Source organism: Thunnus maccoyii, chromosome 8, assembly GCF_910596095.1.
Source record: "Thunnus maccoyii chromosome 8, fThuMac1.1, whole genome shotgun sequence".
Classification (NCBI taxonomy): domain Eukaryota; kingdom Metazoa; phylum Chordata; class Actinopteri; order Scombriformes; family Scombridae; genus Thunnus; species Thunnus maccoyii.
In genome coordinates, this window is record NC_056540.1 from 17,257,459 (window position 1) to 17,275,981 (window position 18,523).

Sequence of the window (18,523 nt, forward strand, 5' to 3'; positions counted from 1 at the left end):
ATTCATCTTCTGAAAGTGAAAAGTTGCTCTGTGCTCTGTGCTGTGATCTAACACTCCATGTATAATCAAAAAATCATTACATCAAACTTCATGATCAGCATGACAATCCCAAGGCGATCAAATCCTGAATTTAGAAATTTTAGATTTCATAAAATGTGCCAATTTAACCTATTTTAAGTGTTAAATGTAACTAGTCTCCATTAGTTGAAATCTGGCTATGATCAGTCTGTATGACAGTATGTTAAGTATCTCCAGTTTACCCAGATGGACAGAATAACAGTTCATACAAGTGACTATTCCTCCATGTCCTTAGCGTTGTCACTGTTAATACTATTACTAAGACAACCAAAGTAGCATTAGGAATGCAAGAAAGCTGCTTGGTACGTTGGCTCTTAACCAATAAGGCTGTCAAAACATGACAGAGTTGATATATTATCAACAGTTGATGGTTAGCGTGGGTGATGAGTTTCATTATGCTCATGATTGAAGAGACAAGCTTTCACCACAGCAAAAGCTATTAGCTACCCCCAAAATGATGGAAGAAAAATGTACAGAATTATTTACCACAATTTTTTTTTAGCATGTTCACTACAGCATGTTATCCTTCTGTTGTTCATTAACAGGCACAATACTAATGGTTCTTTTCAATCTTGATTTAAATCTAACTGGCTGGAAAGTTTTTAAGTGAGGCACTCTTCCTCTGGTTCTCCACAGGGTTGCTGTTTATCCCCTCCTCTTTATGTTTTGTATACTAATGACTTCCAGAGTCTGTATAAGAATCAGGATATTGTAAATTGTAATTGTCAGCCATTTACAGGGGGAGGAACAAGGTAATGGTGGTATAGTTGAAGACTTTGTATTATGGTGTCTTCAGTCATTCCTTCATCTTAATGTTACCAAAACAAAGGACATGATTGTTGATTTCAGGAAATCCCCCTCTCGTCCAGAATTAACTGTCATACGGGGCTCTGAAATCAGCCTGGTAGATAATTACAAATATCTTGGAAAAGTTATTTATAGCAAACATGTTGATTTTGTTTACAGGAAAGCTCAACAGCATCTTTATTTTCTTAAAATAAATGAACTCTTAATGTTTGTGGATCCACAACGACTGTTTTATCGCAGTTTAATTGAACCCGTTTTTATCTTTTTGCAGTGTGGAGTGGTATAGGAACCTCAGCCTGTCCAACAAAAATAGATTGAACAGTCTTATCAAAGTGTCCAGTAAAATTACTGGAGTGTGCCAGGTTCAGCTCTCTGACATCTATAATGAGCATATTCTTAAGAGAGCTGAAGCTATTCTGGCTCGCCCAGATCATCCTTTTTTCAGGGACTTTAAATTGCTTCCATCTGGTCATCGTTTTAGGGAACCAGTTGTAAGGACAAAAAAGTTTTAATCGTCCTTTGTTTAGGTGGCCATAGGCTGGTTAAACTCATCTCATACCTTTTCTTAAGTGGACTCAAGAAGTGTTTTACACTTTGGGTGTTATATAATCTGGTAGGCTGGCTTACAAGGAGCTTCTTCCCCAGAAGGAAAGTATAAATTATTTGTTATCTTGTTTGTGTTTTACTGTATTGTGTGTTTGACTATTGTTACTGTTTTTGTATCTTACCTAATTTCCCCCCTTGGGGACGATAATGATTGATTGATTGAACATACAGATGTTAAACAGACCAAGTAGGTCTAGTGGAGTAGCTACCTAGCTAGCTAAGCTAACAACATGCAACTATCTTAAAAATCTTCTGCTGTTTTGTAGCCACTTGAGGTAATCTTTATATTATATATTATAAAATGACCTATAGGAAATTCTGGCATCAGTTGGCAGTTGTTAAAAGTAGCTGTATTATGATCATATTTGCTCCATGCTTGCAGAGTTTGCTTGGAAATTATATACAAGAAAACTAAAATGCTTTGAAAAAATTGTTACCTTAATGATATACTGTATATTTAGTTTAAAATAAAATACTGTATTGTAGTTTTTGACATTTTTTAAAACACTTATTAATTAAGTTTGGGTGTGTCTTAAGTTAAAACATTTCATATGTGGACACTTCCCTGTGTTTTCCTGTAACTAAGTACTGTTACAGTACTGTTAATTTTCAATAGACATTAAGTAATTCCTTTGCAAAACCAATAGAGGGTGGTAGAGTCCTGATTGATTTTTCTTTTCTTTTTTTTTTTATACCCCTGGCATTACATCATCTTATCTTATCAAGATACAGCATATTTTAAAGCACATTGTTGAAATAGTCTGGGAGCTGCAGTTTAACTTCCCACAACAAAAATTCATTTTACAATGCTAATGGAATTTGAGGCACCACTGCCAACTTTTTACACATTACCAGTTTAAATAAACGGTCCTTTTCCTTACTCTACCTTGCACTGAGGCTCATTGGCATCGAAGCCAAAGAACTCCCAACCATGGTTGTAGTTAAACAAGAAATTAGTTACATACATAGCCAATTGACAGATAACATATTGACTCAGAGTTGAGTGCCAATCAGGTATCCTCAACCAAGTAAGACACATGGGAGGGTCAACTGAAAGTCCTGTTGTTATGGGAACACGTGGCGAGACAGAGTCACCAACAGAAAGGGGAGTTTAGAAACATTAACAAGTAGATGCATGTGAGGAGGTGACACTTAGAAATAAGTCACAGAATTTGTGTGCATTAGGAAAGAAGAGTGAGAAAAAGAGAGGCAGACAGATGAGGAAAGAACAAAGAGAGGGATTGAAAAAAAGAAAAAAAATGATAAAGAAAGATATGTTATCACATAGCTCTGTGTAGTGGAACAAAACTGGAACCTTGTTGCTGTGACTCACAAGGAGAAATTGGGGTGGAGCTTAAAGATGTATGGAGACAAAGAAAAAGAAAGTGACAAATGTAACAAATATAGCCAGAGAGGTGATATACAGATGAAGGAATAAGAAGAGACAGCAGGTAGAGGGACAGTCAGAAAAGGCACAAAAAGAGACAAAGGAAGATTACATTCAGGACCAACTAAGATATGAACAATGCTACAGAAACCAAGACCCAAAGACAAATAGACAGAGACGAAACAGATAAGGAAAAGGGAAGCAAAAATGGACAAAGGGTATGAAAAGAGGTAATGACTTATGAATGTTAGCCTGAAGCATAGAAGATGAATTGACATTGGGCAGGAAAGACTTGCCACCAGCCAAAGCACATGAAAAATAGATACAAAAGCAGAGTAAAAGGCTGGACCAGAAATAGGGGGATAGATTTAGAAATCTCTCCGACCTATCGGGTCATTGACATCACTCTAGCCAAGCTGGTGCCAATTCTCAGAGATTTACCCAAAAGCCATTCACTCGTGGAGCTTTTAAAGAATCCTTAAAAGATTCAACTGTATATTTAGAGAGCAGAGGCATTAGACATGAAAAGAGAGGAAAAAAATACTTGGGTTTTATGCATGAATCCCATGCCTTTCTGTGTTTCTCCCCACTATAAACTGGACTTATTTGCCAGCAATTCCATTAGGGCTGATTGCAACAGGTTGCTTGGATTATTCAGGTAATACGGCCCAGTCTCCAAAGACAACACTTTGTTGAGGAGGACGTGTTTTATCGCAGCAGCTGGTGCATCTAAGTTAGAACGCATGATAAGAGACTGGAAGAGCTATTAAAATCATGTCAAAAGCAAATTACCCTAAAAAGAAAGAGGAGAATAATAGGAGGAGACACAGAGTGAAAGAAAAAGAGAGAGAGAGAGAGTTGTGTGTGAGTCACTGGTGCTCCCTCGCTCTCTCTCGCTCTCTCTCTCTCGTCTCTACTTGTGGTTCTCTAGTCTCACGGTGAGCAGAGCAGAGCAGCGGTGGTGGGTGTCACAGAAAGTGCAAAGCAGCTCTGAGGTGAGTTGATCAATTCATACTTTATACTGGCTAGAAACATTTAATATCTCATCAAATTTAGAAGAGTCGTGTGTTAAAACCTAGTCCTCTCAGTTGTCTTTGTGGTGTGACAACATAATTAACTTTGACTCAATATTTGCCCTGTCTGCACTGATTTGGTGTTGCACATTTCAGCAGCCAAACAACAATATTACAGGAAAATGTATGTGGATAACTAAATTCATACCCTTTATTTATTGTATTAAACAGTACAAATCAATGAAAATATAGTTTGATTCTCTTTTAACACTACTTCTGATATTTACAGCTATGATTAATAATTTATAGTTAACTGCAGTTTCAGATGGGCAAAGGAAAATAAAAAGATGCAATAGATAAGCAGTATGTCATGTACAGCATCAGAAGTTCTTGCTATGTTTGTCTGTTCAGTCATTTTTAGGGAACCAGCTTCAAACTATTCCAAATTCATAGTTTTGCAATGGTGGAGAGTTTAACTGAGAACTGAGTCACTCCTGAGCCTGGTGTGAATGCTGTACAATGACAAATATACAAAGAGGTCATTTAATCAGTCCTGCAAATGAGGAAGTGAGATTATTCTGTGTTTGAGAAGGAATTTTATCTTTTTCGTGTTGTTACATTTGTGTCATACATTAAGGTTGTTCTACATATGAGCTTCACCTTTTCACTTCAAATAAATACACTGAATTGCCATAGTAACTCATCTACAAGCAAACAGACAGACAGGTCTATTCGTGGATACATACAATAGTTATGCAGAACGAAAGATAGAGAGCTTATTTCCATATAATAAAGTGCTATAGTTAGATCAGAGTTTGCAAATTAGCAGAGATGAAGGGTTTACTAATATAGCCATACTTGCTCAGTCTGAATATCCAAGCAAATCATATTAGAATTCTCCACCCTATCAGAGTTTTAAGGAGAAATATCACACGCACACAATTTAAATTAAAAATCAGTTCGTCCTGCAAGAGATTTTCATCTCTGATTGTCTTTTTTTTTAAAGTGGTTATTCACAAATTATTTCATTTTTTTCCATTTAGTTATTATATATTTAGGCCACATCTAGCAATTGGCTAAATGTTTATTATGATCTTTTTTTTTCTGCACTGGCTTTCTGAGAGATCACTGAAACAATCCAGTGATGATCTCTTATCTTTTTCTCTTGAATTTCATGTTGACAAAGTTACTGGAGGTGACACACTTTTCTTTTCATGTTTGGCCATTGTGGCTTTCACTATTCATGTTGACTAGCTCGTTCTTCTCTTTATTCCATGAGATAAAAATCTCTGCTGATACCAATCAATAGGCATCAAATCTGACATCAAATATTTAGAACATATGTAAAATCTTTCATTAATTGGTAATAAGATAAATCTCTATTATAGGTAAAAAGAAAACACAAAGGCGATAGGAGGCTATAACCAACCACATAGCAAAAGTGAATCTGCAATGACTGACTGAATATATCAGCTGAAACACTGAAATAAAATGAGAGGATGTGGTTAAGTGTCATGGCTTGGTCAGTGAACCATCTGCAGTGCAAAGCAGTTCAAAGGAAAGTGTCTGCCAAAAGAGCGACTTGGAAGTGCAACTATGAGATATGACAGGATATTTGTTGATTCTGGTCCTGGGGGAGTTAGTGTTATCTTTACAAATGCGTTTTGTGTGTGTGTGTGTGTGTATCTACTTACACACACACAAATAGGCATTCATTAAATTCAGGCATGCTTTTCAGAAGCTGCAATGTTAACAAAACAGAAGTGTAGTCATGTGTGTCTATTTATGTATGTGTGTGCTACAGCAATGCACACTGTTAGTGTCTATGCATATTTTATGTGTCTTATCCCCCCCTGCCTGTGTACCTGTCTGCAGTCGCTTTTGTCAGTTTCGTTTTCACATTTTGTCAAGATTCCACAGCTTCCCTCTGCCAGTAATGACACACAACTGTTACCAAGCAACCGACCATCATCTCAGACCACTTCCCTGGGTCTCTCTGTCAAGGACCAAAATGATGGCAGACAAGACGACAGACGCTCACATACACACATATAAACCCACACATAGGCGTTGGCACATTCATAAAAATGCAGACTGCTATAGATTTCTTTGCAAAAGCAGAGGAAGCAAGTGAGCCAAGTATTTGCTGCTTAATTGAATTATATCAGGATAAATGAAGCATTCAAATGTCTGATTGCATTCTGTTGCTCTCATGGACATTGCATGCTGAGAAGGAAAGTTGTTTCCAACATCTGTAGATCTTTTCAGTAATATACTACCCACTAATTAAATGTTTAATGACCTAGTTTAAAAGTTATGCAGAAAAGTTCAAAAGATTGCAGCATCAACACCAGCTACTGACCAAATGCTGGTTCCACTCTGCAGTTGATCAACCATTGCCAAAAAAAATCCCGTTGTTGAGAAGTACATGAAGTGACTACATGTACTTGTGCTGTGCAGTATTGTTGACACAAAGCTCTACACACATTTCTGCAGCATTGCACAGACGGGGCAAGTGATTTGGTTCAGTGAGTCACCATAGGGCATTGCCATACTGTCTATCACCTATTGGGTGGCAGATATGCTAAATGTGATTGTATTTTAATGGACTGAATTAGTGAACGAATGAATTAATGACTTATTTCCTGGATCCATGACTAGTCCAGATATAAAAAGGTAGATTTCGTACCCTGCTGACATTTCAGAGCTTATCCCGATATTGCACTGATTTTAGAGAGTAGAAGTAACCAATTTCCTGTTCCTGTTACATGTTAACATATTCAGATACTCCTTAGCTGTTTATTTCTATAAAGTCACATCTGGCTGGTAGAAAGGTCACAAAATGAACACTTGGTATTTTGAGAATTTCACAAATCAGGCAGTGAGTCCCAGCTGAGGGGTAAATAACCTCATTACTCATCTCCGAGCTCAGACCATGTCTGGTAAAGAGCCACTGTACAAAGTTCTTTTCTGCCCGCCTTTCATCTCAATACCCAAATTGAGCTTTTTCACCAGATCATTTACTGAGTAATGGAAGGTCTAGATGGCGCAGAACGAAGACTATCCAGCTCATTTGCATCTTCCTTGTGCTGGAAAATACGAGGACAAGGGAAGGAAGGAGCTGCTAAAAGTTAATTACTTCATATTTCATCTTTCTTACAGTATGCCCATCAGCTGTTGGGTGTTAACCTCAATTACACACAGACACATTGATAGACAAGTCCCGTAGGACTAGACCCTACAAGCAGCGCCCTAAAACCCATAAACCCTTTTTTGTTTCTTGAAAACAAGAAACAGCATCTGCAAAAAGTAGAGCAGCTCTCACATCCTGTAGCAAACACAGCACTCAGCAGTAATTACAATCCATTACAGTCCTCAAAATCCATTACTAAAGTATATATTTTAAGTTGTGTGCTCGAGTGTCCATGCACGCCTTCGTGTGCATGTGTGTATGTCTGTGATTATACAGTACCAGTCAAAAATTTGGATACGCTTTCCCATTCCCTTGAATGAGAAAGTGTGTTCAAACCTTTGACTGGTACTGTATATACAAATGTAGTAACACTCACCATTGTTTTCCATTAGGGACAATTAATGAGAAGTTTGTGACAGAAAACAGATGGTCAGTAATAAAGTAGCACACTGTCTAAATGAGCAATGCTTTATTTACTGTGGGAGGATATCGTATTTCTCAACACTGATGGTGAATGACTGACTGTTATATTTTACTGTAACTGTAGTCTGCATGCCACAGTGGCTTGGCACTGATGAAATGCAAATGCATTAAAGTAATGTCTTGTTCTTTCTTGTGCTGCTTTATAAGTGAGTGCACAAGATTGTATATTAATATGGTTTTTATTAAAAACACCAATGTTTATGCTAAAATAAACACAGGAAGCAAATATGGTTATGCTCTCATACACTGTAACATGGGAAAAGCAACTAATGCATTTAGCTTAGGGCAGATAACAAGTATGCCTGTGTGAACACACACACACACACTCACAGACTCATATACATTATATCCCACGGTTAAGACAAGGTTATCCTTGTTGAAAAACTTCTACATGTCCATATGCGGACACTCCTCACAGACACGTTGGGTCAAAGCCAAACGTCATTCCAACTGTTTGTTTGAGTAAGTGTCTGTGTGTGTGTGAGAGACAAACAAAGCGAGAAAGTGACAGGGAGCGAAACAGATTCTGATGATGAAAATAGTTGAACTGTGTGGTCTCGGTCAGTTAGTCTGCAGTTCTGTGAAATATAAAGCCTGAGATGTCATGTGTGTTTGAGAGCTGCACTTGATACGTTAGTGGCTTTGTTATCAGTGTTTGCTCTGGATGAAGTTCAAAGCAGCATGTCGGTGACAGAAATGTGTCCACCAGTGTGTCAATCTCTCGACAGCTCTCGCTCTCTTTGAGGTGATAAGTGAGTGGCTCTGGACCAAGTCTGGCAAATGTCCCAATATCCATTACTGTTAGAAAATAGAGGAGCAAACATTACCCACCACCCACTGACGCAAACACATGCACTCCACACACACACTTATCAAGTAGTTATCCTCATTCCACCAAGCACACATTAGAAATTCATGCCTGCATGCCATTAATGAATGAATTCACAGAGGAAAAATAACACTCTGTTATTCTCTCTACAAGGTCTGTGGAAAAAAAACTAAAAATTTAACAAAATCCATTAGGACATGATTTTTGTTCAAAGTAGCTTGAGAAAAGTTCTCACCTAACAAACTAGCAAAAATTATGTTAACACCTTGAGGAATCTAAACAGGATTTTACTTTAAGGCTTTACCACATTTCTGCATAAAAATGTTCAAAATGTTTGTTAGCGGAACAAATACTGTGCCCACAACAAGCATGCTCTGTCTTAGTTTATTATAGGATAATTTATTTATTTATAATTGGAATTCCCATTAGCTGAAATGGCAGCTTTACTCTTGCATGTTTTATTGAGAAAATGGCCGTCATAAAATAACTGAACAATATCAATTGCTAATGCTGACACATTTTGTAGACACGTGCATTTCAAAAAACACCACAGTCCTAGTCATGATTCAGAATATGGTCTCTAGATTAACTGAAATTTGTTGACCACATGTTGAATTCTTTAACATCATAAATCATGCATGCACAGCTTGAGGCTTTAAATTTAAAGCACACATGAACTACATTAATTTTTGTTTCACATGCATTGTAATAAACTAGCTATAAATTATCAAAACATCATACTGTATATAAGCGGTTACAGGTATAATCAAACCAAAAGAAAATAACTGCTCTTTGTTGTTTGATGCATGGCTGTGCAATATCTGATATTGTAGGATACTGTAGACTGCCCCAATGACTGTGTTACTCATTTTTTTCCACTAGGTGTCACTACAGCCATAGAAGATGATGTTGAAGACAGCGTAATGCCATGGATCTCTGTCAGCCACACAGACAGAAAGCTGTTCAACAGCCAACGCAGACATTTCAACAGCAAAGCATAGCGCTGATTTGCAGTTTTCAGTAGCAGCATTTGTTGAGAGACAAATGTTGTTCAACCAACTTCTTGCAAGACTCCCTTGATGAATATACTGTCAGGAGTGTGAATGGAAATGCTGGTGTGGTCCAGTTGCAGCACAGCATAGATTAAAAGCTAGAGTTGGTGGGATTCAGTTCCAGAAACAACAGCTAACAGTCAAGTAAATTAGCAGGAAATATAGGAGAGAGAGGGAGACATAGGGATCACATGTGGCCAAGATATTTAGTCACATTTCACCATGGAAACATTGAGATTAGATTGTATGCACCTTGATAAGTCAGAGTACCCAGGCACTCAGAGCAAACATATTTAATAACATTATACACCTTTTCATCTAGTTTAAATCTGAGAAGAAAATGGTTCAAGTGAAGCTCTAGCCATGATGTCATCAGGTTATCTCCAGTGAAGCACCAGCAATAATGTTCTCAAAAATGGTACTGGGTCTCATCCTATCCCTCCTCATCCTTCTGACAGTCGGTGGTAATGTGCTGGCGTGCCTGGCTGTATGCGCCTCTCGACGCCTCCGCTGCCTCACAAACTGCTTCATTGTGTCGCTGGCTATTACAGACCTGCTGCTTGGCCTCTTGGTCCTCCCTTTCTCCGCCCTCCTCCTGCTCACCGATGACTGGCCCCTCGGCCCGGTCTTTTGCAACTTCTACATCTCCATGGATGTCATGCTCTGCACTGCCTCCATCCTCACCCTCCTGGCCATCAGCGTGGACCGCTACCTGGCAGTGACTATGCCCCTGAGATACACCTCACTGGTGTTGCCTTGGAGAGTTGCTGTGGCCATGGTGAGTGTTTGGACAGTGTCTGTGGCAGTGTCTTTCTTGCCCATCCAAATGGGGTGGAACACTGTTAATGGGACAGTGCAGAACCATGGGCCTTGGGCTCCAGAGAGGACATGTCGTTTTGAGCTGAACAGACCCTACGTACTGACCGACTCTCTTCTCACCTTCTACCTGCCTCTGGTGGCTATGTGCTGGACCTACCTCAGAATACTTCACATTGCACGGGCACAGGCCAAGCGCATTGTCAGTACCCGTCCCATGTGCGGCGCCAGCTACGACTGCAGGAATCACCCTTCCACCGGCACCACTGTGGTTTCCAGTGTCACAGCGGTGGCTCTGCGGGAGCACAAAGCTACAGTGACACTGGCAGCAGTGATAGGGGCTTTTGTGGTGTGCTGGCTGCCTTATTTCCTCCTGTTCACAGTGTTGGGCCTAAAGGAGCATCCAGACCCTAACACAGTACCAGAATTTCCCATTGTGTTATGGCTGGGTTACGCCAACTCAGCCCTCAACCCTATCCTCTATGGAGCCCTCAACAGGGACTTCAGGTCAGCCTATGCCCATCTACTGAGATGTCGATGTCCTTCTTACAGCGGGTGGAGAAGCAGACAGCCATGTCCCACTGTAACAGCAGGTAAAGCTGTAGAAGGATGGAATTAATATACAGAATCTGCACTTTTCAAGTTCATCGGTTCAGTGATCTGTCTGTGTTATTTATGAGAAGGCTCATTTCTGACAAACAAAATGTGTTCTCATAATAAAATACGTACCCCAAACTTTCACACCTTTTATTCATCCTCTCCTCTCCATCTCAGCTAGAGACCAGCTTACAGAGGTGACACTGCTGTGTGGTCACACCCCTGTTTCCTGCAGGGCAGGTCTAACAGATCAAAACTTCATGCTACAAGAAATGAGCAGCAGGACAGCCACAGCAACTATCCAGTTTGCAAATGGCACTGCTGCCACAGATGTCAATGGCAATGAAAGGTAAATTATTATTCAGCATAGTGTCTCTGCAAGGCAAGTCAGCACCTGCATCTAGAGGCACAACCCAAAAATGGTGAAAATGCTTCAACACTCATATTCAGACAACAAAATGACTTGTTTTGCTCAGAAAGGGCCTTGATAGTGCATTAATCTGCCTGTGACACCTCACTCTCAGTATAGTTGCACATGATCACATATTCTATCACTGACTTACTCTAAAACACAAAATCCAATAAATCACACAAGTGTGTCTTTCTTCTCTCATCTTTAATCATTGTCTATGAGCCCAGGTCATGCTGAGCCTGTGCCGGTGAGGTGGATGCTGTGTTCACTTTATTGTGGTTACAACCCACCACCAGAATCCATCAGCCTGAGGAGAAAGAACACCAGACAGACAAAAAGATGGACAGAGATTTACAGACCATCTGTTTGGAAGCCTTCAGTGCCACAGCAGAAGCACCAATGTAAGTGACAACCAAACACAACTGTGTAAGTAGATACATACATAGGCAATACTGACATCCCTGTAGGCCCCACAGTCCATGTGTGGCCCAGAACAAATGAACTGTGACACACTGATCCTAGCGGTGTCATCCACAGCGCATCAGGCCATATGGCATTATGCTTATTAGGCCAAGAAATTTGCTTTCAGCAAAGAGGAGTTACATTACCTTGTTTAACATCCTGCTCTCATTTCTTTGTTCAGCTTCAACAAATTGGTTTACTTGTTGCATGTGTATGTTTGTAAAGTGTGTATTAGTTAAAGCAACAAAACAAAATCCTATAATAAAGATTATATATATATATATATATATATATACACACACACACACACATATATATATATATATATACATATACACATATACATATAGATATATATATATACACACACACATACATATACACATATACATATAGATATATATATACACACACACATACATATACACACACACATATATATATATACACATATACATAAACATACATACATATATATGTATGTGTGTGTGTGTGTATTTATAGTATCTCCACATTTGCTGCCTAGTATTTATTGCAGTCAGTCTTGGGCTCACTGAAGCATTTTATAACTCACTAAATCAAGTGCAGCATCGAACGACACTTTCCAAAAGTCACCATGTCAGCCAACGTAAGCATACTCTTGTGAACGATGAGAAAAAGCTTACAAGAAATTAGTCATATTTGAGCCAGATATGGTTTAAAAAGAAAAGTAAAATAAAACAAAGTCACATCTTAAAAAGGATAAATCCTTACAGCACTAAAGGCTCACAGATCAAGGATGACAGGATAATTCATTGCTAGCCATGTTTTTTTTTGTTGATCTCTCAACTTCTTCTGAACTATTTGTTTCAATCTTTCACTTATGCATTTACTGTTTTTTTATGTTTAAACTTTTTGGGCATTTTGTGTTTTTAAACAGCTAAAACTATGAAACCGTAAATTAATGTGATTTCATGTTTTAAAAAAAATGTTATTATAGCAGTTTGCTACAGTATTCTTGTATGTGCACATGACTTTTAATCTCTCTATAGCACCAGTCCTACCTCCTAAAAAGTTAACGTGCAGCCCTGTATTGAATGTGATTGTTGATACAGCAAACTGAGAGCTAATCCACACTCACTGTAATGTTTAAATATTTTCTCCCTGCATACTTGAAGTGTTTCAAAAGTGACTGAACAGAATAGAGCAACAAAAATTTTGATCCTCTCACTTTTTGTGTCTCTTTGTGTGTTAGCACTCACTCTATCCATAACTTAACAAATAAAAACGGGAGAAAGTTGGACCTCAGCAACTCCACATCTCATCAGCAAGAATCAACTGTACACCCGCAGCAGGCCTCAAACCATCCGAACAATTGATTATGTTCCTCCTACGTCCTAAAGTGGATGGAGCTCAAGATTTCTAATACAAGTCATACCACTGCATCCAACCATCACACAGGGGGGCATGTGGCCCTAGCATGCTCTTGAACTAACTGTGGATAGTATTGAAGCTCTGAATGCAATCTGAATGGATGACTGAATGAAACCAGCCAATTAACTTGTTGATCGTCAACCTCATGAACTACGTTTTTTTTATGCTAACTCAAGAGTACACTCCAGTGGAAGCACGAAGTATCACAACTTTAACCTGGACAAAATAAATGGACGTTAAAATTAAAAATGGATGTCTCACTGAATCAAAGGAAATGGACAAATGCAAAGGGACAAAGTGACACTGGGACTCATATACACTCATTTCATGTAGGATCTCTTGAAATGTGTGACATTTGAATGTGTAGCATGCAAAGTAATGTTATATTTAAATTTCAAAGAACGCAGTCTCCTCCAGTTTTTGCCTTTACTGTCCTTCAGTGACAAAGCTGGCAATTGTATGTATTATATTAAATTGTAAAAGTAACTGAGGACTTGAAAAAAATGGGATGTACTGTTTCTTTGAAATGAAAAGATACAACCACACAAATAAAGAGCAGCTTAAATAAAGAAAACAATGATATACTAACACTTTTTGGAGGCAATAAAGAAGAACTGTAGCCAAGCATGAACGGGGATTATCATATGCGATGATGAGGAAACCCCTGTGTAAGTGGTACACAAGTACATTGAAAACAATTAATCAAAGCTGTCAGCAGACATCGCCTCAAACCATTGCAACATTAACACTTAACCTTCTCCATACTTCAAGCTAATTCCTTCGAGGACTGACACAGAGGTGTACATAATATCTTTCTGCATGTCAAGCACCAGCTGGAAACAAGTGATGCAGGGGATTTTACACAGAATTCAGATCATTCAACAGCATGGATACATTTATCGAGGATAGATTTGCTGAGAATGAATGCTATTTTGAAGACTTCTGTAACAGCCTTATCTGTTGACCAATAAATAGCACCAGTGGAGTGATTGGGGATTAAAGATTTTTTGCAAACCTATCTCAATATAGCGCTCACATGCCATATGTATGTTGAGTAACTTTCTGGTCACTCCAAATATTCCTCCTCTCTGCCAGGAAGCGACTACTTCTTCTCATTGCACTTGTACCTGGTCAGCTACTGGAGAGTTTGTACCACGGCTCTTTCGGAGTCACTGTCCTCTAACACTTCTTGCCTCACTTGTAAGTTGCTTTGGATAAACTCATGTGCCAAATGACAAAATGTAAATGTTCTTCTAACAAGACTACACTGTAAAATACGGGGAACAAAATACACAGTCCTCATTCAGTCAGAGACAATAGCAAATTGGTTTACAGTTAGATTTGGCAGAAAAGGCTCTGCTCCCTCTTTGAGGGAGCTCTCAGAGCATCCGAGCAGCAATGAGGATTCTGCAGGCAGAGCTACTCCCACCTCCCCAAAAACATAATGGCAGAGAATCAAAGAGAGATGTAAACATACATTAACATTACAGCTTAGCAAAATAGCAATTACTTACCATAAATCATGTAAGGAGGTGGTTGTGTGGTGTTGTGCATACAATCTGGCGCAGTGTTGCGTTAGGAATCAGCAGGGTAAAAGTAACATCTTCAAATTCATAAAGGCTGCTTAGCATATTTGTATAAATGTCATGAGATGTTACTGGTCAGCTGGTAGCCAAAAACATGACACATCAAAAACCAATGATACTGAGCATGAATGCACCCAATTGCCAAGCTAATATAAGGCTTAAGCTATTTTAATTAGCCATCTTGGCCTGGCAGTTTGGAGCTTTATTGCCAGTATTGCGTCCTGGAAAATACCTACATGCAACCACCAAGACGTATTCCTGCATCATGGCTCAATACTGTCCATGGAAACCCAAGGAAGGAATTTCATACTAAAGAGACTGTAGCTAGAGAGACTGTAACTTTGGAAGATCAGACTGAGACTGCTGGGGCCTAATATTAGCCCCAGCTCATGTTTAAAATGCATTTTTGCACAGAATAATGACTGTGGATTTTGTCCCCTATCCCAGTGTAGTTTTGCTAGAAGGGATTGCATCTTGAGGAGGAATGATTACAATGAACAACAACTGTTTCCATGTAGGCTATGTATGGCATGCAAGTATTTTAACCAACAATATCAAATCCAAATGTATCGTTGAAGTGCCTAAAGGGCTTTTAAAAATCTGACTTGCAGTGTGAAGAAAATTACAAACACTTGCAGTAAATATTTCATTGACAGTTTTCAGGGCTTTAGTGGTTAACATGTTCAGAGAGTTGCTCTTATCTGTACTGTGTTGTGTCTACCCGGACAACATTTATTATGCTGTTATCTCCTTGAGCCTCTCTATTCCTACAAAAATGTCATCTCTCTCTCTCTCTCTCTCTCTCTCTCTCTCTCTCTCTCTCGCTCTTTTTCTCTCTCTCTGAGAGTGACCATTGACAGCTTAAACTACATGAAAACCATTCATCATTGCTTCTTTAACATCAAATTAATGTGGAGAAAAAACAGAACATATAAACTCTCTCTTTCTGTCACTCTAATACGCAAACACACACTCACACAAATACAATACACACACCCGACTAGCTCTGTATAAGCTATCAATCATGGATATTGTCATTATTCAACTGTCATTGACAAGCCCCTCTCCTTCTTTCTCTCCTGTCTCTGTCTTTGTCTCCCTTTCTCTTTTTCTCTCTTTCTATTCTCTCTCTCACACACACACACACACACACACACACACACACACATACACACAAACAGAGGAAGAGAGAGAGAATCATGAATCATAAATCTTATGAATGCCATCTAAAGACTGCTCAGCACTATGAGAAAGAGAGATGATTGATAGATGTGAGGGAGGGTGGCGAAAGCAAGGAAGACGGACAGAAGGTTGTAACCAGCAACACCGAGGTCAGAAACTGCAGTTCAGGGGTCAAACGAATTGGAGGAGGCACAATATGGCCAAGAAGGAAGGAGAAAATGGGGAGAGGAGGAAGAGGGGGGAGGGAGGAGGAGTAGTAAATGGTTGAAGGGGAAGGAAGAGAGAGAGGGAGGAGGAGGAGGAGGGTGTGGGGGGATGTTGCCACAGTGAGGCTAAAGCCATAACTCATCTTTTATTAAAAATAATGAAAAAACTTAATGAGTTAATAATATCTGGAGAAAGAGATAGGGAGTCAGACAGAGATGGAGGAAGGGACAGGAGGATGGAGGAAAGGAGGGAAAAAGGAAAGGAAAGGAGAACAGTGCAGATAGAAAACAGAACAGGGTCAACATATGTCTCTTTTCACCCGCTGGTCCTTTATTCCAGCTTCCAAAGTTCAACACAAGATCCATTAGATAGGCAGGACAATCATAGCAATCCCTCTCTTTTTGCCGACCCAAATCCCAGAGCCTGCTTGGTAATTAAAGGCACTTAACAACCAATTAACAGTGATGAGCTAAATTAGCAGGATATTGTCTCCTTTGACTACGCCACTGCATTATCAGTGTATTGAAACAGCGATGAACAAACCTCAGTGGCCCGTGTTTGCATGTAGGCAAATGACGGATTAATTACTATTAAAACATCAGCATCTTAATGAGCTTGGAAACAATTAGAGAGGTCGTTAGCATGTGGAGAGCGGCTGAAAACAGAGGAAGGGGGGGGGTGAGCACAAAACAAGAGAGAAATCTTCATTGGGAGGCAATACTGATTAAATGGACGTACGGTCACACTCATCGCCCAATATCCATGGACTTATTAAATACATGACATCACCATTTGTCTTTTCTACCATCAAGCTACTTTTCTCCTGCCATTATCTTTCCCCCCCTTCTTCTGCGGCTTCCCCAACTCTCTGCCTTCGTTTCGCCTCTCATAAAAAGCCTTTTTCTTGCTCTTCCATTCCTTTCTCCACTTTCTGCTTTTTAACTCCCATTCCTTCCTTCTCTCCTTCATGCTTGGGGGGCACAGTCCTGTGAAGGAATTTAATATGCAACTTTTATATGAGAAACCAATCCGCATACGTCTGGGTCTATTGGGCTCGCAATCTATCGGCCCCGGACGGCTAATGCAATAGAGAGAGCCTGGGCTATTTATCACACGGGGAGCTATCTTTTCCCCTCTCTCTCCCTCTCTCCCACTCTTTCCTCGCTCTCTCTGTCTTTATTCAAGCCCAGATTCCTGGCTGCCACTAAATCAGGCCAACTATGAGCTATGGCTGCCCAGAGGGCATCTCCTCTTTTATAGGGGGATTTGGATTTTGTATCTACTGGTTCCTCAGTGGTCGTTGAGACTGTGCTAACGGAAGCTATAAACACTCAACAAACAAAGGCAAGAGCTTAAATGTCCCTCTGTCCCCGCTGTAATGATCATGAACGTGTGGAGATATATGGAAGTGGGAGGAGGTATGAACCTGATGAATAAGATATCACTGGCATTTACAGTGATGGTGCAAAGATTTGTTTTTGTGCACGTCTTCAGTCAGACAGACATATACAAACACTCCACAAGCACAGACATGTACACATGCTATTATTAAAATAATATGCTATAATTCACACAATGTGACTAATAATTCACGCAGCAGCAGCACACCTTCAAAAGTTTCCTGCTGAAAAACAAAAGTGACAGTGTGCGGAGGAAGCTGCCCACCTGCAGCAATTAAAATGCCTCCAAAAACCAAATTAATTTCAACAAATTAGCCACATTACTGGCCACTGTGTAATCGCTGATGGCAATTAATAAGAAATTAGTCACAATCAGCCCTATATTAACATCTCACCCAGGGGCCATGGCTGGAAATTAATAACCGGAGATTCATCTCTCTTACTGTCTTTCTGGCTCTCTCCCTCTCTCTCACACACACACACACACACACACCTACACACCTACGCCCACCTATATTGTTCATGAATCACCTCTAAGACACTGATTTTTTCTGTGTGGATCGTCTCATATGATCCACAATCTGCTCATGTCAGCTAGCCAGCTTCCTCTTTACCAGGGTGTGAAAACCCCCTGAAAGACATGAGCGTGTGTGTGTTTCTGTGTGTGTGTGTGTGTGTGTGTGTGTGTGTGTGTGTCTTTTATTACAAGTATATGTACAATCAACACATGTGTTACAGTACGAACACACACACCGATAAAGATATACCATACGCTGTATATTTGTGCAGTGTGTACTGTTTGCGTGTGTAGGTGTGTGTGTGAGTGTAGAGGTGCTACACAAATGGGGAGGGGGCATCGGTAGAGACTGGGCCCGCCTCTAGGGGTCCTCACACCAATCAGCAAAGCGCACCAAGAATCAATTAACACCAGTGGGAGGGGGCAGAGGGTACGGCACCACACACACTTAGACACACACACACACACACGTACTGTCCGCAC

At 39.8% G+C, this 18,523-nt stretch overlaps 1 protein-coding gene across 1 annotated transcript; it reads left to right on the forward strand.

Annotated features, from left to right (window-relative positions):
* The first annotated feature begins 3,756 nt into the window (after window positions 1–3,756).
* Window positions 3,757–13,660, forward strand: LOC121901410 (histamine H2 receptor-like). Its single transcript, XM_042418177.1, has 5 exons — window positions 3,757–3,873; window positions 9,279–10,857; window positions 11,039–11,210; window positions 11,501–11,674; window positions 12,970–13,660. Exons 2-4 carry the CDS (start codon window positions 9,852–9,854, stop codon window positions 11,508–11,510), a joined length of 1,188 nt encoding a protein of 395 aa, XP_042274111.1. The 5' UTR covers window positions 3,757–3,873; window positions 9,279–9,851; the 3' UTR covers window positions 11,511–11,674; window positions 12,970–13,660.
* The last annotated feature ends 4,863 nt before the right edge of the window (window positions 13,661–18,523 follow it).

Bases quoted from the DNA above. Each gene is read 5' to 3' on its own strand.
- LOC121901410 (XM_042418177.1), top strand. From the start codon at position 9,852: ATGTTCTCAAAAATGGTACTGGGTCTCATCCTATCCCTCCTCATCCTT. The intron at 10,858-11,038 runs GTAAAGCTGTAG...TCTCCATCTCAG, and splicing joins ATGTCCCACTGTAACAGCAG to CTAGAGACCAGCTTACAGAG.